Below are 24,408 nucleotides of genomic sequence, written 5' to 3' on the forward strand. Positions count from 1 at the left end.
ACGCATGTATTTTGTGAAAAATCATAATTTTGCAACTCAAAACTTTAAGGGGCATAAAAGTAAAACGGTAAAAGATTTGAAAAAGCTGATTTATACCTGAATAGCCCAATAATTTGAGAACATTTTAAAGTTTGAATGGTTGTTCTAGGTGAAAATATGAGGAAGTAGTTAAGTTTCAAAAACAAGCAAATTTTAGCAGAATTGCTGAAGTTTCCCATTCATTTCAATGGGACAAATTAAAGGAAAAAAGTGGAATATTTTAAAAAGTATAATAGTTAAAAATACCAAAAGATATAGCAGGAATTAGCAAAAATAGCTGAATAGTTTAAAGTTTGAACGGTGAAAATAGCACAAAAATTGTGGAAGTAGTTAAACGGCGAAAAGTGTACGGAAGTCCTAAGAATAACTAGAAAAATTTGCATTTCCTGCGAAAATGCAGTGTGGATGCTTAAAGCTGAAGCTGTATGCAAAAAGTAGCTGAAAAAGCTGAAAAGTTGCAGAAATTGTAAAAACTTTGCAGAAGCAAAAGAACTTTGCTAAAATGGAATAACTTAGCAGAACTGCAATATCTTAGAGGAAACATAATACTTGGCAGAGATACAATAGCATTGCAGAATTTAGCAGAAATATTGTAACTTACCAGAAACATGATAACTTCTCAAAAATACAAGAATTTAGGAGAAATAGTATAAGATAACAGAAAGAATATATTTAGCCAAAAATACTTAAACATTACAGAAACACTATGATTTAGAAAAATAGTACAACAGAGCAGAAATATTGTGATTTACCAGAGACACTGTGATGAACTATGAATATTGTAATTTTAAATTAAGACTATGTTTTAGCACAAATATTATAATTTGGCAGAAATACTATAATTTAGCACAAATACTATAAAAAGCAGAAATACTATAATTTAGCAGAAATACTATATTAAGCACAAACCCTATAAAAAGCAGAAATACTGTACTATGATTTGGTAGAAAAAACTATAATTAATCAGAAATACTATATTTGGCAGAAATACGGTATTTGGCACAAATCTTATAAAATAGCAGAAATAGTATGATTTAGCACAATAGTAATAACTTAAACAGAAAAATTGGAAAAGCAAAAATGGACAGCTGAAAAAATGATGAACATGCTGAAGGTCCCTCAACTATACTTGTTAAATGAAAAAAATCAGCAAAAAAATCTATAACAGCCACACAATCACAAATATGTACACATAAGAAAACACACATGCCACATGCACAGAGAGACACACACACAAGATCCAATTCAGTCAACCAGTCTAAATATATTGAATTTGAATCTTAGAATGAGATCATCCCATTAAAAGCCTTTCTCTCTCTCTCTCTCTCTCTCTGTCACACACACACACACACACACACACACACACACACACACACACACACACACACACACAGGGAGAGAAAAGTGAGTTTCTAGGTCAGCCTGGGAGCTGCTGAATTTGAATCCACCAATCAGAGAGCCTGTGCACTCTTTCCCTCCAAAACAGGTGCATCCTTTTTACACACGCAGCACAGAGAGACACAGGATCATTGCAGTCTATTTCTCATAATGATGACTCCCCTCAAACAAATGACCATAATTTCCTAACCGTAGGAGCTAGAGCGGTCATTCTTACACCGTTTTGTTCAGAAGAGATGGGGGAATCTTCAAGTGTTGACAATTTATCATTAAAATATGAATTTTTAGAGATATATGACATGGATGACTTGTTGACTTAGAAGCCACGAATTCCCCAATATGCAAATTTGAATGCCTGAGACCACATATGTGATTGGCTGGCTGGGAAGCCGTGCAGGCCCTGATTTGTGGATTTGAATTCCTCAGCCCTCAGATATGATTGGCTGGCTTAGAAGCCACGAAGGCCCCAATATGCAAATTTGAATGCCTCAGGACACTTATTTGATTGGCTGGGAAACTGTGCAGGCCCTGATTTGAAAATTTGAATGTCTCAGTCCTCACAGAGGATTGGCTGCCTGGGGACCTGGCAGAAATATATAGAAATACTATTATTAAGCATAAATACTACATTTAGTAGAAATACTATGTTTTAGCACAAATATTATAAAAAGAAGAAAAACTATAATTTAGCAGAAATACTATATTAAGCACAAATCCTATAAAAAGCAGAAATACTATAATTTAGAACAAATAGTATAAAAAGCAGAAATACTATAATTTAGCAGAAATACTATGTTAAGCACAAATCCTATAAAAAGCAGAAATACTATAATTTAGCAGAAATACTATGTTAGGCACAAATCCTATAAAAAGCAGAAATACTATAATTTAGCAGAAATACTATATTAGGCATAAATCCTATGAAAAGCAGAAATAGTATGATTTAGCAGAAATACTGTATTTAGCACAAGTACCGAAAAGTACCAGAAATACTATGATTTAGCAGAATAGTAATAACTTATTGAAACACAAATGCACAGAGGGACACACAAACACAGGCTCTAATCCAGTCAACCAGTCTAACTATATTCAATTTAAATCCTACAATGACATGCTGCCAAATAAGGGCAGGGTCCTCTCTCTCCCACTAAACACACACACACACACACACACACACACAGAGGGAGAGAGCTGCCGAATTTAAATCCACCAATCAGAGGGGCTGTTTACGTTTTCCCGCCAAAACAGGTGCATCTTTTTACACACGCAGCAGCACAGAGAGGCACAGGATTATTGCAGCCTATTTCTCATAGTGAGGACTCCCCTCAAACAAATGACCATAATTTCCTAACCGTAGGGGCTAGAGCGGTCATTCTTACACTGTTTTGTTCAGAAGAGATGGGGGAATCTTCCAGTGTTAACAATTTATCATTAAAATGTGAATTTTTAGAGATATATGACATGGATGACTTGTTGACTTAGAAGCCACGAATTCCCCAATATGCAAATATGAATGCCTGAGACCACATATATGATTGGCTGGCTGGGAAGCTGTGCAGGCCCTGATTTGTGGATTTGAATTCCTCAGCCCTCAGATATGATTGGCTGGCTTAGAAGCCATGAAGGCCCCAATATGCAAATTTGAATGCCTCAGGACACATATATGATTGGCTGGGAAGCCGTGCAGGCCCTGATTTGAAAATTTGAATTTCTCAGTCCTCACAGAGGATTGGCTGCCTGGGGACCTGGCAGAAATATATAGAAATACTATGATTAAGCATAAATACTACATTTAGTAGAAATACTATGTTTTAGCACAAATACTATAAAAAGCAGAAATACTATAATTTAGCAGAAATACTATATTAAGCACAAATCCTATAAAAAGCAGAAATAGGATGATTAAGCATAAACACTACATTTAGTAGAAATACTATGTTTGAGCAAAAATCCTATAAAAAGCAGAAATACTATATTAGGCACAAATCCCATAAAAAGCAGAAATAGTATGATTAAGCATAAATACTACATTTAGTAGAAATACTATGTTTTAGCACAAATAGTATAAAAAGCAGAAATATTGTAATTTAGCAGAAATACTATATTAGGCACAAATCTTATAAAATAGCAGAAATAGTATTATTTAGCACAATAGTAATAAGTTAAACAGAAAAATTGGAAAAGCAAAATGGACAGCTGAAAAAATGCTGAACATGCTGAGGGTCCCTCAAATATACTTGTTAAATGAAAAAATCAGCAAAAAAATGCACAGGGAGAGAGAAGTAAGTTTCTAGGTCAGCCTGGGAGCTGCTGAATTTGAATCCACCAATCAGAGAGCCTGTGTACTTTTTCCCGCCAAAACATGTGCCTCTTTTTACACACGCAGCACAGAGAGGCACAGGATTATTGCAGCCTATTTCTCATAGTGAGGACTCCCCTCAAACAAATGACCATAATTTCCAAACCGTAGGGGCTAGAGCGGTCATTCTTACACCGTTTTGTTCAGAAGAGATGGGGGAATCTTCCAGTGTTTACAATTTATCATTAAAATATGAATTATTAAAGATATTTGACTTGTAATGCACCATAACTGAGTAGAGCGAAGCAAAAACTGCCTTGACTTGCCCTCAAACAACGCTTTCTAACTCGAAATCTATTTGGAGTATCGATATCATTCTTTCACCGTAAGAGACAGCAGGCTTTGGTGAACAATCATGGAAATTTTCAGGTCTCTGTGGAAATCCAACAAAAAGTTATGACGAGAGAAAAAAGTGGTTCATTTCCACAGTTTGAAATCTGAAGAAATCTGAGCGAAGGACGAATTTCCTACCCTCAAACAAGTCCAACTCATTTCAGAACGGTAATAGGTGAGAAAGAAATTCTTGAATTGTGAGCGTCAGGGGTGTCTGAAGATATTCGGGGACAAGCCTCATGTCTTAACTTTGCTTCGTTAAGGAGATATGACGATTCGAATATGCCTCTCATTACAGAAATCCAGCGGTGATTTTGAACAAGCTCTCCATTCACTTTATATGGAGAGTTTTCTGACCTTGTGTTAGTCTGAGGAGATTTGCAAAAATTCTATAAATCCCACAACAATGATAGTGACATTTTCTGAAAGCCAGCAAAAATACCTACGTTTTGATGTATAATTTGTGGAAGTTGAGTGAAAATTGAGCAAGTAGCAGGAAGTTGTTCGGACATGAAGTGAAAATTGCAAAACCTTCAGTGGCACACTGGAAGCCAAGAGCATAGCAACCATAGCAACACATGTATTTTGTGAAAAATCACAATTTTGCAACTCAAAACTTTAAGAGGCATAAAAGTAAAACAGTAAAAGATTTGAAAAAGCTGAATCATACCTGAATAGCCCAATAATTTGTGAACATTTTAAAGTTTGAATGGTTGTTCTAGGTGAAAATATGAGGAAGTAGTTAAGTTTCAAAAACAAGCAAATTTTAGCAGAATTGCTGAAGTTTCCCATTCATTTCAATGGGACAAATTAAAGGAAAAAAGCTTAATATTTTAAAAAGTATAATAGTTAAAAATAGCAAAAATCATAGCAGGAATTAGCAAAAATAGCTGAATAGTTTAAAATTTGAACGGTGAAAATCGGCTGAAAATTGTGGAAGTAGTTTAACGGCGAAAAGTGTACGGAAGCAACTAGAATAATAATAATAATAAAGAATAAAGAGAAACAGGAACTCAATAGTGTGGATGCTTAAAGCATCCACACAATAATAACTAGAAAAATTTGCATTTCCTGCGAAAATGCAGTGTGGATGCTTTAAAGCTGAAGCTGTATGCAAAAAGTAGCTGAAAAAGCTGAAAAGTTGCAGAAATTGTAAAAACTTTGCAGAAATGGAATAACTTAGCAGAACTGCAATATCTTAGAGGAAACATAATACTTGGCAGAGATACAATAGCATAGCAGAATTTAGCAGAAATATTGTAACTTACCAGAAACATGATAACTTCTCAAAAATACAAGAATTTAGGAGAAATAGTATAAGATAACAGAAAGAATATATTTAGCCAAAAATACTTAAACATTACAGAAACACTATGATTTAGAAAAATAGTACAACAGAGCAGAAATATTGTGATTTACCAGAGACACTGTGATGAACTATGAATATTGTAATTTTAAATTGAGACTATGTTTTAGCACAAATATTATAATTTGGCAGAAATACTATAATTTAGCAGAAATACTATATTAAGCACAAATCCTATAAAAAGCAGAAATGGTATGATTAAGCATAAATACTACATTTAGTAGAAATACTTTGTTTTAGCACAAATCCCATAAAAAGCAGAAATACTGTACTATGATTTAGTAGAAAAACTATAATTAATCAGAAATACTAAATTTAGCAGAAATACTATATTAAGCACAAATACTATGAAAAGCAGAAATAGTATGATTAAGCATAAATACTACATTTAGCAGAAATACTATATTAAGCACAAATCCTATAAAAGCAGAAATAGTATATTAAGCACAAATCTTATAAAATAGCAGAAATAGTATGATTTAGCACAATAGTAATAAGTTAAACAGAAAAATTGGAAAAGCAAAATGGACAGCTGAAAAAATGCTGAACATGCTGAGGGTCCCTCAAATATACTTGTTAAATGACAAAAATCTGCAAAAAAAATTATTACAGCCACACAATCACAAATATGTACACATGAGGAAACACACATGCACAGAGAGACCCACACACAAGATCCAATTCAGTCAACCAGTCTAAATATATTGAATTTAAATCTTAGAATGAGATCATCCCATTAAAAGTCTCTCTCTCTCTCTCTCTCTCTCTCTCTCTCTCTCTCTCTCTCTCTCTCTCTCTGTCACACACACACACACACACACACACAACGGTCATTCTTACACCGTTTTGTTCAGAAGAGATGGGGGAATCTTCAAGTGTTGACAATTTAATATTAAAATATGAATTTTTAGAGATATATGACATGGATGACTTGTTGACTTAGAAGCCACGAATTCCCCAATATGCAAATTTGAATGCCTCAGGACACTTATTTGATTGGCTGGGAAACTGTGCAGGCCCTGATTTGAAAATTTGAATGTCTCAGTCCTCACAGAGGATTGGCTGCCTGGGGACCTGGCAGAAATATATAGAAATACTATTATTAAGCATAAATACTACATTTAGTAGAAATACTATGTTTTAGCACAAATATTATAAAAAGAAGAAAAACTATAATTTAGCAGAAATACTATATTAAGCACAAATCCTATAAAAAGCAGAAATACTATAATTTAGAACAAATAGTATAAAAAGCAGAAATACTATAATTTAGCAGAAATACTATGTTAGGCACAAATCCTATAAAAAGCAGAAATACTATAATTTAGCAGAAATACTATGTTAGGCACAAATCCTATAAAAAGCAGAAATACTATAATTTAGCAGAAATACTATGTTAGGCACAAATCCTATAAAAAGCAGAAATACTATAATTTAGCAGAAATACTATATTAGGCATAAATCCTATGAAAAGCAGAAATAGTATGATTTAGCAGAAATACTGTATTTAGCACAAGTACCGAAAAGTACCAGAAATACTATGATTTAGCAGAATAGTAATAACTTATTGAAACACAAATGCACAGAGGGACACACAAACACAGGCTCTAATCCAGTCAACCAGTCTAACTATGTTCAATTTAAATCCTACAATGACATGCTGTCAAATAAGGGCAGGGTCCTCTCTCTCCCACTAAACACACACACACACACACACACACACACACACACACACACACACACACACAGGGAGAGAGAAGTAAGTTTCTAGGTCAGCCTGGGAGCTGCTGAATTTGAATCCACCAATCAGAGAGGCTGTTTACGTTTTCCCGCCAAAACAGGTGCATCTTTTTACACACGCAGCACAGAGACATAGACCTGCTTCTTTCAGTTTATTTCACATAGTGAGGATTCCCCTCAAACAAATGACCATAATTTCCTAACCATAGGGGCTAGAGCGGTCATTCTTACACCGTTTTGTTCAGAAGAGATGGGGGAATCTTCAAGTGTTGACAATTTATCATTAAAATATGAATTTTTAGAGATATATGACATGGATGACTTGTTGACTTAGAAGCCACGAATTCCCCAATATGCAAATTTGAATACCTGGAGCCCACATACATGATTGGCTGGCTGGGAAGCTGTGCAGGCCCTGATTTGTGGATTTGAATTCCTCAGCCCTCAGATATGATTGGCTGGCTTAGAAGCCATGAAGGCCCCAATATGCAAATTTGAATGCCTCAGGACACATATATGATTGGCTGGGAAGCCGTGCAGGCCCTGATTTGAAAATTTGAATTTCTCAGTCCTCACAGAGGATTGGCTGCCTGGGGACCTGGCAGAAATATATAGAAATACTATGATTAAGCATAAATACTACATTTAGTAGAAATACTATGTTTTAGCACAAATACTATAAAAAGCAGAAATACTATAATTTAGCAGAAATACTATATTAAGCACAAATCCTATAAAAAGCAGAAATAGGATGATTAAGCATAAACACTACATTTAGTAGAAATACTATGTTTGAGCAAAAATCCTATAAAAAGCAGAAATACTATATTAGGCACAAATCCCATAAAAAGCAGAAATAGTATGATTAAGCATAAATACTACATTTAGTAGAAATACTATGTTCTAGCACAAATAGTATAAAAAGCAGAAATATTGTAATTTAGCAGAAATACTATATTAGGCACAAATCTTATAAAATAGCAGAAATAGTATTATTTAGCACAATAGTAATAAGTTAAACAGAAAAATTGGAAAAGCAAAATGGACAGCTGAAAAAATGCTGACCATGCTGAGGGTCCCTCAAATATACTTGTTAAATGAAAAAATCAGCAAAAAAATGCACAGGGAGAGAGAAGTAAGTTTCTAGGTCAGCCTGGGAGCTGCTGAATTTGAATCCACCAATCAGAGAGCCTGTGTACTTTTTCCCGCCAAAACATGTGCCTCTTTTTACACACGCAGCACAGAGAGGCACAGGATTATTGCAGCCTATTTCTCATAGTGAGGACTCCCCTCAAACAAATGACCATAATTTCCAAACCGTAGGGGCTAGAGCGGTCATTCTTACACCGTTTTGTTCAGAAGAGATGGGGGAATCTTCCAGTGTTTACAATTTATCATTAAAATATGAATTATTAAAGATATTTGACTTGTAATGCACCATAACTGAGTAGAGCGAAGCAAAAACTGCCTTGACTTGCCCTCAAACAACGCTTTCTAACTCGAAATCTATTTGGAGTATCGATATCATTCTTTCACCGTAAGAGACAGCAGGCTTTGGTGAACAATCATGGAAATTTTCAGGTCTCTGTGGAAATCCAACAAAAAGTTATGACGAGAGAAAAAAGTGGTTCATTTCCACAGTTTGAAATCTGAAGAAATCTGAGCGAAGGACGAATTTCCTACCCTCAAACAAGTCCAACTCATTTCAGAACGGTAATAGGTGAGAAAGAAATTCTTGAATTGTGAGCGTCAGGGGTGTCTGAAGATATTCGGGGACAAGCCTCATGTCTTAACTTTGCTTCGTTAAGGAGATATGACGATTCGAATATGCCTCTCATTACAGAAATCCAGCGGTGATTTTGAACAAGCTCTCCATTCACTTTATATGGAGAGTTTTCTGACCTTGTGTTAGTCTGAGGAGATTTGCAAAAATTCTATAAATCCCACAACAATGATGGTGACATTTTCTGAAAGCCAGCAAAAATACCTACGTTTTGATGTATAATTTGTGGAAGTTGAGTGAAAATTGAGCAAGTAGCAGGAAGTTGTTCGGACATGAAGTGAAAATTGCAAAACCTTCAGTGGCACACTGGAAGCCAAGAGCATAGCAACCATAACAACACATGTATTTTGTGAAAAATCACAATTTTGCAACTCAAAACTTTAAGAGGCATAAAAGTAAAACAGTAAAAGATTTGAAAAAGCTGAATCATACCTGAATAGCCCAATAATTTGTGAACATTTTAAAGTTTGAATGGTTGTTCTAGGTGAAAATATGAGGAAGTAGTTAAGTTTCAAAAACAAGCAAATTTTAGCAGAATTGCTGAAGTTTCCCATTCATTTCAATGGGACAAATTAAAGGAAAAAAGTGGAATATTTTAAAAAGTATAATAGTTAAAAATAGCAAAAATCATAGCAGGAATTAGCAAAAATAGCTGAATAGTTTAAAATTTGAACGGTGAAAATCGGCTGAAAATTGTGGAAGTAGTTTAACGGCGAAAAGTGTACGGAAGCAACTAGAATAATAATAATAATAAAGAATAAAGAGAAACAGGAACTCAATAGTGTGGATGCTTAAAGCATCCACACAATAATAATAAAGAACTAGAAAAATTTGCATTTCCTGCGAAAATGCAGTGTGGATGCTTTAAAGCTGAAGCTGCATGCAAAAAGTAGCTGAAAAAGCTGAAAAGTTGCAGAAATTGTAAAGCTGAAGCTGTCTGCTGAAGATAGTTGAAAATAGCTGAAGAAGCTGAAGAAATCAAAACTAGTTTTTAAAAAGTTGTTGAAATTTTAATAACTTTGCAGAACAACATCAAGTTAACAAAAATGCAATAACTTAGCAGAAATGCAATAACTTAGAAGAAACATAACAATTCAGCAGAAATGTTGTAATTTACCAGAAGCTACAACTTAGCAGAAATGTAATAATTTAGAATAACATAACTTAGCAGAAATGATATAATTTAGTAGAAAATTAATAACTTGGCAGAAATATTACAACTTATCAGAACTGCTATAATTTTGCAGAAATGTAATTATTAGGAAAAAACTATAAACAGATAAAAGCTAAAAATGATGAAGTAACCTCAAAGTTACTTGTTTAACTGTGAAAAATGACCAGAAACATTAGAAAAGGAAGAAAACCAATTCAATTAAATTTATATAGCGCCAATTCACAACAAAAGTCGCCTTAAGGCGCTTCATAGATACAGAGAAAAACCCAACAATCATATGACCCCCTATGAGCAAGCACTTTGGCGACAGTGGGAAGGAAAAACTCCCTTTTAACAGGAAGAAACCTCCAGCAGAACCAGGCTCAGGGAGGGGCGGCCATCTGCTGCGACCGGTTGGGGTGAGAGAAGGAAGACAGGAATACCAGCCAGCAGATAAACTGATGTGAAACAAAACCAAAGTAAAATTGCAGAATTTACACAGTTGGTAAAATGTAAAAATGGCAACAAAAAAACCCCAAACAAACAAACAAACAAACAAAAAAACGAAAACAAACAACATTTAGTTAATAAATGCACAAGATGATTTGATGATAAATATGGTACCAATCTACAAAATACTGTCAAAATGAAGTCCACATTGTGATATATTTCAGGTGTGGAGAGTCACACAGCTAAACAATCGATGTGCATATTTAAAGAATCAAATAAAGAACATTGTTGTGGAATAAATTACAGTGAATAATAATCACTGCCCTGCGTTAGAGAGTGACTTATGATGAGGTATTAATTGGCTTAACTTTACCTCTAACAGCTTTTCACATAGTGCTGTGACCAGGGTGAAATCCATCATAAAGTAACTGTAAACAGTAGAACCATTAGCATGAATGTTATGGTTCTACTCTGATCAAAACTCAAGTCAGCTGTTTGACCTGATATAAAATGATAAAGAGGAACACATATAAATGACCTTTATGAACTTTTCAAAATGACTTTATATGTCTGACCCATTATCTATATATATTAGAGCAGATGTGGAAAACCACTGTTAGACCTACTCTATACTAAATGGTAAAATGGTAAATGGCCTGTATTTATGTAACTACTAACACAAACACAGTCACAAATTCATTGCTAGTGTGACATGTGGTCCTTTTTGCCTTTGACCAATGATATGCTGGTTACTTGGACCAGTTTAGTATTTGCTGTCACAGAGGAATGTTAACCATAAATCCAAAAGACAAAACTGAAAAAATATGTTAATTGCAAACATGTTTTTGCTTAGTAAAAGGATTGAAATTACATGGAAACTATCACCTTAAAGCCTCATTGTAAATATCATCACAAACAGATGTTTTCCACGCGGTTAACAAAGCTCCACCACATCCAATCACTGCATATAAATCTAAAAGAAAACAACAACAAATAAAATGTAATTAACACAAGTGAAGTCTAAGGAGCTTGGAAAGAAAAGCGTCTGGACTTCTTTGAGTTTCTTGAAGATGTTTCACCTCTCATCCGAGAAGCTTCTTCAGTTCTAAGGGTCAATGGTGGAGAGTCCCAGATTTAAACCCAGTGTGAGTTTCTCCCCAAACAGGGACAAAGAACCCCCTGATGATCCTCTACCTAATCACATGAGCCAAGGTGTGAAAGTGGGTGTGGGTCCCAATCAGCCAGGGTTTTGGGTGAGCTCATTGTGAAACCTGGCCCCACCCTATCATGTGATTTCCTGAGGTCAGGAAATCACCCACGCCCACTCCCAGGATGTGAGTGGACGTTACAGTGTCTGGGGAGGGAACTCAAAACTGGATTATAGATGGCAGACAGTTGGTGTTGTAAACCACCGCCTCTGTTCAAAGATGGTCGCTCACAGTGGACGTAAATGGCTTCTTTCACTCCTCCATCTATCCAAAATGTGAACATTGGCATCCTCAAAGAGTGACCTTTGTCCTTTAGATGCAGATGAACTGCTGAGTCTTGTCCCGTGGAGGTGGCTCTTCTGTGTTGTGCCATGCGCTGGTGAAGTGGCTGTTTGGTCTCTCCGATGTAGAAGTCTGGGCATTCCTCGCTGCACTGTACAGCATACACCACATTGTTAAGTTTGTGTTTAGGAGTTTTGTCTTTCAGGTGAACCAGTTTCTGTCTGAGTGTTTTGCTGGGTCTGAAGTACACTGGGATGTCGTATTTGGAGAAAACTCTCCTGAGTTTTTCTGATACACCGGCTACATAGGGGATGACAATGTTGTTGTGTCTGTCTTTCTTATCCTCCCTCGCTGGTGTCTGATGTTCTTTTCTGTGAAGCTGGAATGCAGGCACACTGGACGAGCTTGTTCTAAAAAATACAGAAAAAGGAACATTTTATTTGTGTTAAGGCCTAAAAACTACAAATAAGTTATACAATGAACAATATTGAAATACCTTATAGGTGCTGCGGGCCACATAACCAGAATCCAGAGCAATCTCACACTTACATGATGGTGAGGAAAGACATGAGCTCTGCAATGAGGTTTGAATGTCTCAGTTGGGACACTGAAGAACTCAGAAGACAGCAATACCTGCACCGAGAGACAGAGTAGAAAAAGCATAGATTTGTAATCCATAATGTCAATTAAAACTCAAAAAGTGTCAACAAGTATAATCATTTGAGTGTGGAATTATTTATGCAATAAACAGGATTTTAATTAATTAATTGAATTAAAAACACTGACATTTTTTTATCAAAGATAAAGAATCATACCTCTCTGCTCTGAGGATCACTGAGCATCTCTGACAGGAAATACAGTTTCCTCAGTAGGAGTCATCATTGATGGTCTCAGAGGTTGTAGTGTGGCAGCATGATGATGGTCTCCAGATCAGGCAGGAGGTCAGGTGATGGGTGTGTCATCTTCTCCATTGAAGACACACTGGTATGGCAGTTCATAACACAGCAGTCTCCTTGTGACATGTAGTTATCTGTGCAGTCCAGCACTGATGGATCAGGTTTGGCTCAGCAGTTCATGAAGATGGTGTTAAGATGTTGTTGTTTCAGCTGAGGATGGTGAAGTTTGAAGGTTTTCCCACAAAGGAGACTGTGTCGTGTCTGAAAAAATATATCTACAAAACAAGTGCTTTTAACACCACCCACCCAGCTCAGCCCCCAAGTGTCTATGTAATGCTGGTATGGGGTGTCGGTTACTAAGTCTAATTAGTACATGGGGGATGACAATGTTGTTGCATCTGTCTTTCTTATCCTCCCTCGCTGGTATCTGATGTTCTTTTCTGTGCATCTTTGCTGACTTTATAAACGCCTAATTAGGATAGCCACATGTTTTAAGCGCTTCATTTACATGTGTGTGTTCCTTCTTTTTCCCTTCAGGCTTAGAGGGAACATGTTCTGCCCGGGGAGTGGGGGGGGTCCTAATTACTCCAAGTTTGTGTTCCAGAGGGTGATGGGAGTCAAAGAGGAGGTACTGGTCCGTGTGTGTGGGCTTCCGATAAACTTCAATGTTGAGGTTGCCGTTCTCTTCAATGTGCACAGCGCAGTCCAGGAAAGGCAAACAGTCGTCCTTTGTGTCTTCCCTGGTGAACTTGATGTTTTTATCCACGGCGTTAATGTGCGCAGAGAAGGATTCCACTTCTTGAGTTTTGATTTTGACCCAGGTGTCGTCTACATATCTGTACCAGTGGCTGGGTACTCTCCCTTTAAAAGAGCCAAGAGCCTTCCTTTCCACTTCCTCCATGCAAAGGTTGGCTACAATAGGTGACACGGGGGAGCCCATGGCACAGCCATGTTTTTGTCTGTAGAAACCCTCGTTGTATTTGAAATATGTAGTGGTAAGGCAGAGGTCTAACAGTGTGCACATCTGATCGGGTGTGAAGTTGGTCCTGTCTTCCAAGGAGCTGTCTTCTTGCAGTCGTTTTCTGACAGTCTCCACTGCCTCTGTAGTGGGTATGCAAGTAAAGAGAGAGACTACATCAAAGGACACCATGAGAACCTTCACAGACATAACACAAGAGAAGACTTTTGATTTAATAACTAAGCTTAAAATAAATGTTACCTTTGAATATTTGTGGGAAAAATCTGATGCTACCCCAAGAATACAAAGCCACACTGGAAATGATGACAGGCTTGCAGCCCTCTGTCTTCCTGGATGAAGTGCCTGATCAGTAGCAGTGAGTTGACAGAAGTCAGTGTCTGTAAGAGTGGTCAAACACTGATACTCTGTCCACTTGCGTAGAGTCTAAGAAGCTGGAATGCAGGCACACTGGACGAGCTTGTTCTAAAAAATACAGAAAAAGGAACATTTTATTTGTCTGTAGAAACCCTAAAAACTACAAATAAGTTATACAATGAACAATGTTGAAATACCTTATAGGTGCTGCGGGCCACATAACCAGAATCCAGAGCAATCTCACACTTACATGATGGTGAGGAAAGACATGAGCTCTGCAATGAGGTTTGAATGTCTCAGTTGGGACACTGAAGAACTCAGAAGACAGCAATACCTGCACCGAGAGACAGAGTAGAAAAAGCATAGATTTGTAATCCATAATGTCAATTAAAACTCAAAAAGTGTCAACAAGTATAATCATTTGAGTGTGGAATTGTTTATTCAATAAACAGGATTTTAATTAATTAATTGAATTAAAAACACTGACATTTTTTATCAAAGATAAAGAATCATACCTCTCTCTGCTCTGAGGATCACTGAGCATCTCTGACAGGAAATACAGTTTCCTCAGTAGGAGTCATCATTGATGGTCTCAGAGGTTGTAGTGTGGCAGCATGATGATGGTCTCCAGATCAGGCAGGAGGTCAGGTGATGGGTGTGTCATCTTCTCCATTGAAGACACACTGGTATGGCAGTTCATAACACAGCAGTCTCCTTGTGGCATGTAGTTATCTGTGCAGTCCAGCACTGATGGATCAGGTTTGGCTCAGCAGTTCATGAAGATGGTGTTAAGATGTTGTTGTTTCAGCTGAGGATGGTGAAGTTTGAAGGTTTTCCCACAAAGGAGACTGTGCCCTATCTGAAAAAATATATCTAACAAAACACGTGCTTATAACACCACCCACCCAGCTCAGCCCCCAAGTGTCTATGTAATGCTGGTATGGGGTGTCGGTTACTAAGTTTAATTAGTGCATCAGAAAGCGGGGGCTACACCTAAAGCCCACACTTTCTGATGTCTTTGTTTATTAGCAGCTTTTTCCAGCTGCTCAGAGAATTCTGACTTGGCCTTTATCCACCCAAACCCAAACCCACCCGGATAAAGGCCAAGTCAAACTCACACACCATACCAGCATTACATAGACACTTGGGGGCTGAGCTGGGTGGGTGGTGTTAAACTGTAGTCGGGAACTTTCAGAAAACTATCCATTTACTTCTAAATCAGTTTTTATACATATTCTGTAAGCTGTACTAATGTTTTTCTCTACATAATGTATCATTATAGACATCTCTGGTAGCCTAAAGATAGTTTAAAACTTTTGACATTTTTTACCTGTAAAACATGATAAGCAAAAACTCATTCATCACAAAAACTTTTGATTCTACAAAATCTACTATAATCAAGAAAATATAATTGTCTGTATTTATTCGTGTATGTCATCATAATAAATACCTGCATTTATCTGGGATTTATTTATTTACTATTTCATATTTTAAATCCCTTGGAGGGGAAGATCTCGTTTGTTGAGCTACATACGTCATAGTAAAAAGATTTAGTCATTTAAAACATGATGTTGGTTTATCAAATGTTGCAGCACATTTCAGATCAGAGGTGCATGATAGCAGATGTTCTCTGCTCTGCATGAAGTTCAGCAATGATTTGGTGAAATGATTAATAACATTGCAATAAGAAAGAGTCTTCTGACAGACAGAGTAGGGAAGACCCTTTTTTCAATGAAAAATCTTTTTCATGCTCTACAATCAGTAAACTCTGTAACAAACATGATCTGTAATTGTTTCAAAACTCACCAGACGACTTCATGATTGGCTCGAGGACAGGACACAAAAGACAGGGTTGTGGTAACTGTAATATGATCTCAGAACACCTGAATACAGACATTTCTGTGGCTGAGAAATAAAAATGAGGTCAAGCAGGGTGTTCTTGTCTGTAGTGGCAGAAGTGATCAGCTGTGAATACCCTCTCGACTGAAACTGCTCCAGAATCTGTTTTCTTCCACTCTGCAACTGGTTCTCATTAAAATCTCCACACACAATGATTGGGTGACAGTCCATTATTTCAAGTGAATCTAAAAGACTTACCAGGTTTTGCATGAATGGTGTCAAACTGTAGTCAGGGGGTCTGTACACAACAGCAATGAGTGCAGGGAATGGAGCCTGAACCTTCAACACTAAAAACTCAAGATCAGTGACATTATGCAGATACTGTTTTACCTGAACCTGAAAATGATTCCTCAAATACACAACAACTCCCCCACCACTTCTGCTGGCCATGTGAGGAAAGTTTGTGTAGGACACATGTCTGTTGCGTTTGAACATGGTGTAGCCATCCAAATGAAGACTGTCTGCAACAAAGGAGCCTTGAAGGTGAGACTCAGTGAGACACAAAACATCTGCTAAACACATTTCATGATGACTCTTGATGTCACTGATGTGAGATGGCAAACCCTCTGTATTGTGATGGATCAGTGTAAGAGTGTCAAGTCTGCTGGCTGTTTCTCTGACCTGAAGAAGAGGCATCATTTCCTCAACACTGGCTTGTCTCATGGTTTGGAGCGCTGCAGTTACCTCGGGATTGGCGTAAATCTTTTTCTCATCCAAGTCCTGCAAATAGAGTCCACTGAGAGACGTCACCCTGCTGAGAGCAACGTAAGCCATACCTGGTTCAAAAATGTTCTTCATTGAAACTACAGCTGTCTGTGTTGTAAGACCCTGAGTTTTGTGAATTGTGCAGGCGAATGCTAGCTTTACAGGAAACTGTCTGCGTACTGCTCCTTTAAACTTCAGACTCTCCTCTGCTCTCTCAATGTAAACAAGATCATCAGATGCTGCATTAGCACTGCGGTTGTGTCTCATAGGCTGCCGGTTGTCCATCCTGAGCCCCAGTTTAATTATGTGTCCATCATTTTCAGATCTCACCACCTTTACCAGTATACCAAAAGCACCGTTGACTAAACCGTTTAGTGTGTCCAAGTTTCTGGTCAGCATGACTCGAGCTCCTTCAGCAACATTCAGAGTGTCAGGTAAATCATTTCGCCCACCTGTAAATGGTTTGTCTCTTCGTTCCATTCTGCCTGTACATTTATCCTTCTGGAAATCGTCTGCATTGATTATTATGATGTTTGAATGAAGCTTCTTCAGGGTATCTATGTTGTGGGATTCCACATTCTTGTTGGTGGCATAAATGTGTAAGACCTCAGTTGGACATTCTTCTGGTGCAGTCACAGCCTGTGACAACAAATCTCTGTCGCACTGAGAAAGCTCATCTGTCTTTTCTTTGACTCTAATCCTGTTCAGCATCTCTGCAAAGGCCACATCATCTTTCTGACGCATGATCTCGGTTAGAGTGATCATCTGAAAATGTTCCTGCCATAGGTCAATCTGTTCTGGATCGTAAACACAGAGAGGTTTAGACTGTCGCACTGGTGGCAGCTGGTAAAAATCTCCAACAGCTAAAACTGACATTCCACCAAAAGGTCTCTGAGTGCCTTTGATTTGTTTCAGTCTTGCATCCACATAAGCAAAAAGGGGTTTTGAAACCATTGAAATCTCATCAATAACAATAATTTCAGCATTCATCAGCTCAGATCTGACTTCATCCAGTTGGTTACCAAGTCCTTGAATGGGTGGTTTCAGACTCCTGGGTAGTTTCAGTAGAGAATGTAACGTAGAGCCACTGATAGAAAAAGCTGCTGTACCGGTAAATGAAGTCAGTAAAACAGTTGGATTTGATATGTCAGCTTCTTCTGCATTAGCAGGCAGTCTGCTCAGGATCTTTGATGCTTCAGAATGAATACACTTAATCAGATGTGACTTTCCAGTTCCTGCACCACCGTTGATATAGAAGAAAAATGGATCTGGGTTCAAACCACAAACTCGCTGAATACACCAGTCTCTTATGGCATAGAACACGCAGGCCTGCTTCTGGTTCAGATTCTGATACATTACACGTACCACGGCTGGATCTACTGCAGGTTGTTCTCTGACGGCTCTGATCTTTGTTACAGCATCAGACTGACGACTGTAGTCGGGAACATTCTCCTGTTCGTTCTCATCATCAGAATGTCTCTCAGGAAGATTCTCATCGCATTGCAGCCTCACAACTTCAGATTCAGGAGCAAGATTACACCATTCATCAATCACAACATCCCTATTTTGTTCAAACTCTTCCAGTGCACTCTCAATATCCTCAGAGTTCTTCTCATACTTGTCTTTATTTCTTTTCACAACCCTTTTCACAGACTCACTGTGGTCTGAACATGGAAGTCGTACAAAACCTGAGTTGTAGAAGGACTGATAGGTTTGGAACCCTTGTGGTTTCAGTTCCTGCTCTGATCTGTGTGGAAGGTAAAGTCTCAACAGTCGACCATAATATTGCTCAGGATCTTTTTCCTGTGAACAGTGGTAATATCTGATTATAGCTGGTTTATCATTCTTTCGCCTTTGTACAAATCCAAGCTGGTTTAGAAGAGGAAGCACATCTTTTCCTTCATTTGGACCACTCACCAACCTGCACAAGGCAGCAAAATCAGCCAGTGACATTTCCTCATATTCTGGGGTCTCAGGTCTGCATTTGTATTTATCACTCAAACTTGTCATCCAAATATTACAACTGTCGTGTGTTGTGCTTTCCAGGAAGCTCATGGGCCGACTCATTTTTACTGGGTTATCATCTGTTGGTACAAATACAACACTGCGGGAACATTTTTTCATTTTTAGGCCACAGACTCGAGTCACACACTCCTGTGCGCTGATTTCTCTCTTTTTTGAGTAAGCTTGCATCACAGCTCTCATTTCATCACATTCATTGACGGTGTTCTTATCAGAGTTGTCAATAACTGTCTTCAGGTATTCAGAGAGGCCAGATTCTTTCTTTGTTATATATTTACAGAGGTATTCTATACATGAATAGGCATTCAAAATGAATGAGACATCTAAATTAGAGTTCCAGGCTTCAAGCAGGTCTGGGTTGTAATTGTTGATCCAACACTCATTTGGGTCACGTTTCAGAATCAGAGCTGTTTTCTTGTTTATGTTCTGGAGGCATTGTTCATACTCATTCATTGTCAAGTTGCATCGTGACAGAATCTGCTCTATGGTGAGGGAAGCAGCTTCAGGTTCCTTCAGCAGGTTCAACAAAGGTCTGAGTTTGGCTTTTGCAGCTTCAGTGTCTGAATCCTCATCCTGTCTCACAATCATTGTTCTTGTGGCTGGTGGTTTGGGAAACCCAAATCTACAACCAGAGTTCACACTCTTAAAGCATGTCTTTGTGTGGTTTTTGCTGTGCTTTTGTAGCTCAGTGACTTTTTTGTGCAGTTCAGGTTGTTTTTCTGGATCAGGGAGTTGAGCTGAGATGTATCTGTCAACAAAGTCACAGACAGTTTGGTCATCATCCACATCTGCTTCTACCTTTTCTCGAATCCACAGCAACATGTGTATATGTGGACTACCTCTGTGCTGGAACTCAACTCTGTAAAAGTAATCAATGATCTCACCAAGGGGCTGTGCAGGAGAAAAAAGCAAATCTCTGAACAAAGCCTCAACACGTTTATCAAACATTCGCATGGTGGTTACTGGATTTGATCTTAGAATTTCACACTTTTCTGACCAGTCCAGGGCTTCAAAATCAACCTCTTCACCTTGCTGCCTCTTTATTGCTTGAATCACTTCAGGCCATCTCATCTCAGCAGCAGAGAAAGTGACAAAGAACTGAGGTGTTCCTATTTGGCGAACCATGCTGAATAGATCTCTGGTAGTTTTCTGCCAGTAAGCTGGAGTTCCTCTGAGTGGCTGCATAAATCTGATTGCATCTTTATTTCTTACCAGCTTCTCTACTTCTGTCTTACTTTGTAACATTCCTGATGTGATTTTGCGTCCATCTTTCGTCATAGTTTTACCTTTCCTTAGCTGTATTGTCATGCTGGAATTAGCCAAGTGTATTTCAGTGACAAACTGTGAGAAAAACAGGTAATTTGTGTCTTTAGCAAATCTTGCATCAATGTTGAAAAGCCTTGACTTGAAGTATGCACTCGGTGTTAGCTTGAGACGTCTCTTTTCATCAAGTGTATTCTGACCAGTAGGAAACTGCACAGGAAATGCCATGGCTTCCAAATGAGGAGTTCTGAAGAAGCTGACAGGATTGTTTCTTTCTGCAGGAGCCACACAATATGTGTTATCAGTGAAACAGAGAATCTCTTCTGAAATGTCTACAGGCTGCAGACAACTTTCTAGAGCAAAACCTCCATTGTTCAAATCACTTTCTGGTTCATCTGGATTTTGTTCCTCTGGTTGTTCATCACAGGATTGCATATTAATATCTTGGTCACTTTGAGACTCACTTTCGCACAAAAGGGCATCTTTTTCATAGTTGTCAATTTCCATTAAATCTGCTTCATTATAATCATCACTTGCCATGCTGGCTTCATCACTGCTGTCATCATCAGGTAACGTTGGATCACAAAGCAATGCATCATCTCTGATAACAATATCTGTGTACTGTGGATGAATTTGTTTCAGTTTACGCAGAGCTTGAATGAGTTTAGACCAGGTGACAGTCTGGAACAGCTGATGGCCTTTGTAGCACAGTCGTCTTTTCAGCTTTATCCTCATGATCTGTGATTGGCTTCTGATCCTCGGTAAAGAGTCAACTGTTTGTTGGACCTCAGATGGTACACACACCACATTACCACGTATGAGTCTCTGTCTCCCCTTTGGAAGAGGAATAATCTTAGCAAAAGGTATGCATTTGGCAATCAGATGTCTCTCCAGAATGTTGAGATCGCAAAGTTCAGCTGGAATATCCTGCAGTTCTAAACCATTAACAGCAGCAAGCCTGGGCATGCATCCACTTTTGAGGGAACTGTGACATGTGTGACAGATATACTCTTTTTTTCTCTCAACAGGAAAGCTGCAGTGATCATGACATGCTTCATCACACACATGAACAAATTTACCAGTTAGACACTGCTGAGCTACAGTCTGGTGTTTTGAGTAATTTTGTCTTTTGCAGATTTTCACCTGATTAGGAAAAGAAGCTTTTAGACAAACAGTACAAACATAAGATGGTGCTGACTTAATGTTTGATCTGAAACGAGATATGGCCTCATTCATTAAAGTGTTCTCTGGATGACACTGTAAAGTCTCAGCTGGTCGATGCATCTGGCGATATTTCCGTTTTATGTTCATTGCACATCTGATATTATGCATCTGTCTGAAAGAAAAACTGTTCCAATATTTTACTCTCATTCGTTCTCTCATATTGTCCTTGTGTTGTTGCTGAAATTGTTTTTCTTCTCCATACCGCTTAGTCATATAAGATCGTTTTTTCTGTTTAAAATCTTGGCTTTTTTTATATAGGTTATATACATATGACCTCATGTAAGCTTTATGTTTCTCTCTGAATCCAGCACAAGTTCTGTATATTCTTCTTATACGCTCTTTCTGCTTTTCTCTGAATATGGGAGACTCTCTATATGTTCTTGTTATACGTTCCTTCTGCTTATCTCTGAATATAGGAGACTCTCTATACATTCTTGTTATACGTTCCTTCTGCTTATCTCTGAATATGGAAGACTCTCTATACGTTCTTGTTATACGTTCCTTCTGCTTATCTCTGAATATAGGAGACTCTCTATACATTCTTGTTATACGTTCCTTCTGCTTATCTCTGAATATGGAAGACTCTCTATACGTTCTTGTTATACGTTCCTTCTGCTTTTCTCTGAATAGGGGATTGTCTTTATATGTCCTTATGACACATTCTCTTTTTCTCTCTCTAATTTTAGCACTTTCCCTATACATCTTTCTCAAATGTTCTCTGTGTTTCTCCTTATAGGTAGCATTTAATTTATACAGTTCATTTTTGTACATGCTCTTTTTCTGTCTGTGATCAGGATCATTACACTTCTTAGTTGAGTTTTTTTTCTTTGTCTTGAAGCTTTCATCAAACCTGTACATCTGCCTTTCTTTCGTCTTCTGATTTTCCTTTCTCTGTGGTAGCTTTTGTTGGGTCAATAATCTTCTCCTCATTTTTTGCCTTTCATGTTTACTATATTTCAGCAGTTTATCTGAGAGTTCCTCTGTTATCTTAGTTGAACTGGAGGCACTGTTTGAATCATTCTGAGGAACAGAATCTGATGTTACCTGAGTGTCTCTTACAGAAGATGCAGAGGTTTCTATTTCTAAATAATCAGAAGGACGATTGTTCAGCTCAGCAGCTGGCTCATTTGAATAATCCACTCTGGATGACATCACTTCAGTAGCTAAAGTGTCGGCCACAGTGTTCTGTGTCTGCTCAGTGGACTTTGGAGTTTCAAATTCAGGTTCATTTAAAGCTGGTGCTGGAACAGTTGTAGCTGTTTGTCTGTTTTCATCAGCATCTCTTTGGTCAGCAGCGTTTTCACTGTGAAACTCGATGGGCTGTAGCTCATAAGTGCAGGTTGGTGCGATGCTAAATTTTCGGTACAAACGTTTGATCCTGTCAATCATGTCATTAAGACGTGTGAACTTCAACATAACTGCAGTTCCACCACTTACACTTAGCGACAATGGCATACCAGTAGACTTACGTGGGTGAGGGTCAAAATATGCATATTCACCTGAAGTCAGCCTGCTAACAGCGATGACTGTTCCTCCCATGACTAGCAAAGCATAGCGAACGTCTGAAGCCAAACACTGTAATCCCTGTTCAAGGCTCGGAAAGTGATCTGTACCATCAAATGTGCCGTAATGAGCAAACTGAGACATGTCGACTTGATACTCGTGTCTGCGGCTGGTAACAACTGAGGGAAGTTCATCGCAGGCTAGAAACACACTGTTCACAAACCTCAGTCTGGCATCTGAATAGACGGCATGGCCTTTGTCCAATACACGGTTTAGATCTGCTCTGGTAATAAATTCATCCTCGTGTAAGAATGACAGGAAAACCAAACTGTTAGCCATGCATTGCTGATTCCGGTACTTTCCATACCTAGGAGCGGCCTGGCTTCGGGAAGCACAGACGCTACTCACTCGTGGACTTTCACTGTTTGTAACCTGTACATGAGACTGTCCTGGAGCTTGTCCATCATGCTGTGTTTGTACAGTTAGCTGGGGTTTAGTCTGGATTACCTGCATAACTTCAGGCTTTGGGACAGACACTGAGGGAACACTTCTTTTTACCACATCTGCATAAGACACTGTGGCTGTCTCTCCATCATGCTGTGTTTGTACAGTTAGCTGGGGTTCAGTCTGGATTACCTGCATAACTTCAGGTTCTGGGACAGACACTGAGGGAACACTTCTCTTTACCACATCTGCATAAGACACTGTGGCTGTCTGAACACTGCTCTGCGCTTCTGTGCTGGGAAAAGCTGAAACACACACCTTTACCTGCTCACTGCTCTGAGAAACATTCACCTGTTCTTTCTCCTTCTGACGTCTAAGCTTCTGAGACTGAGACCTTTGACCTTTTCTTGGCATTTTGCTGAAGTACAACCTGGAGCTTATATGTGGTTATACACAAATGTAAACAAAACTGAACCTTGAAACACAGAAAAACGTATAACTCCTCAAATTACTGTTAAATCTGAGAAATGTACTATTATATATAAAAAGCTGATTTTCTACTCCAAACTCAAAATAAAGTAAATTCAAAGTTCTCTGGAAACAATTTGATCTGTTTTATTGTAGCTCTTTTTGAAACTGTATAATTTTACTTATATATTTTTAACCAGACTGGTAAATAATTACAACTTCTGTAAAATGATATACAGAATAAATCTCAACAATCAACAGGCTATAATAAAAGTCTTAGCTCTTAGGGGAGTTTATGTAAATCTTTCAGATATCTAAAATTGAAATCAAATATATGGAGCTTTGGTGGTGTGGTGATAAGATGACTGGTGATGAGGATTCTTCAGCTGGATTTTCTGCAGCAGTCAGGAAACAGGAAGTCCTCAGGCGCTTCTCGATGACAATACTGACTGAATACTTACACTGAGTGACAAAATGGGTTTGTCCTTAAATAATAATACTATAAACTTGCAGTCAAATGTTATAGCCAATGAAACAGAC

The 24,408-nt window shown here is 38.1% G+C and overlaps 1 protein-coding gene across 3 annotated transcripts; it reads right to left on the bottom strand.

The window, feature by feature from the left end:
• Positions 1-10,031: 10,031 nt before the first annotated feature.
• LOC147334145 (uncharacterized) lies at positions 10,032-19,944 on the bottom strand. 3 transcript variants are annotated; one of them, XM_086271277.1, is made up of 6 exons: positions 14,856-19,944; positions 14,538-14,648; positions 14,227-14,448; positions 12,927-14,108; positions 12,608-12,744; positions 10,032-12,521 (listed from the first exon to the last, which is right to left on the bottom strand). In XM_086271277.1, exon 1 carries the CDS (start codon positions 19,918-19,920, stop codon positions 16,156-16,158), a length of 3,765 nt encoding a protein of 1,254 aa, XP_086127403.1. In that variant the 5' UTR covers positions 19,921-19,944; the 3' UTR covers positions 10,032-12,521; positions 12,608-12,744; positions 12,927-14,108; positions 14,227-14,448; positions 14,538-14,648; positions 14,856-16,155. The 3 variants fall into 3 exon arrangements, with proteins under 3 accessions (XP_086127403.1, XP_086127392.1, XP_086127412.1); XM_086271266.1 differs by having other exon boundaries at positions 14,538-14,674; XM_086271286.1 differs by lacking the exons at positions 10,032-12,521; positions 12,608-12,744 and having other exon boundaries at positions 14,105-14,138; positions 14,538-14,674.
• Positions 19,945-24,408: the final 4,464 nt, after the last annotated feature.

This window comes from Aulonocara sp. 'chitande type north' Nkhata Bay, linkage group LG3 (assembly GCF_057382095.1).
Source record: "Aulonocara sp. 'chitande type north' Nkhata Bay isolate Kocher_YH1m ecotype deep benthic linkage group LG3, A_spYH_male_GT1.1, whole genome shotgun sequence".
Lineage (NCBI taxonomy): Eukaryota > Metazoa > Chordata > Actinopteri > Cichliformes > Cichlidae > Aulonocara > Aulonocara sp. 'chitande type north' Nkhata Bay.

Bases quoted from the DNA above. Each gene is read 5' to 3' on its own strand.
- LOC147334145 (XM_086271277.1), bottom strand. From the start codon at position 19,920: ATGCGAATGTTTGATAAACGTGTTGAGGCTTTGTTCAGAGATTTGCTT.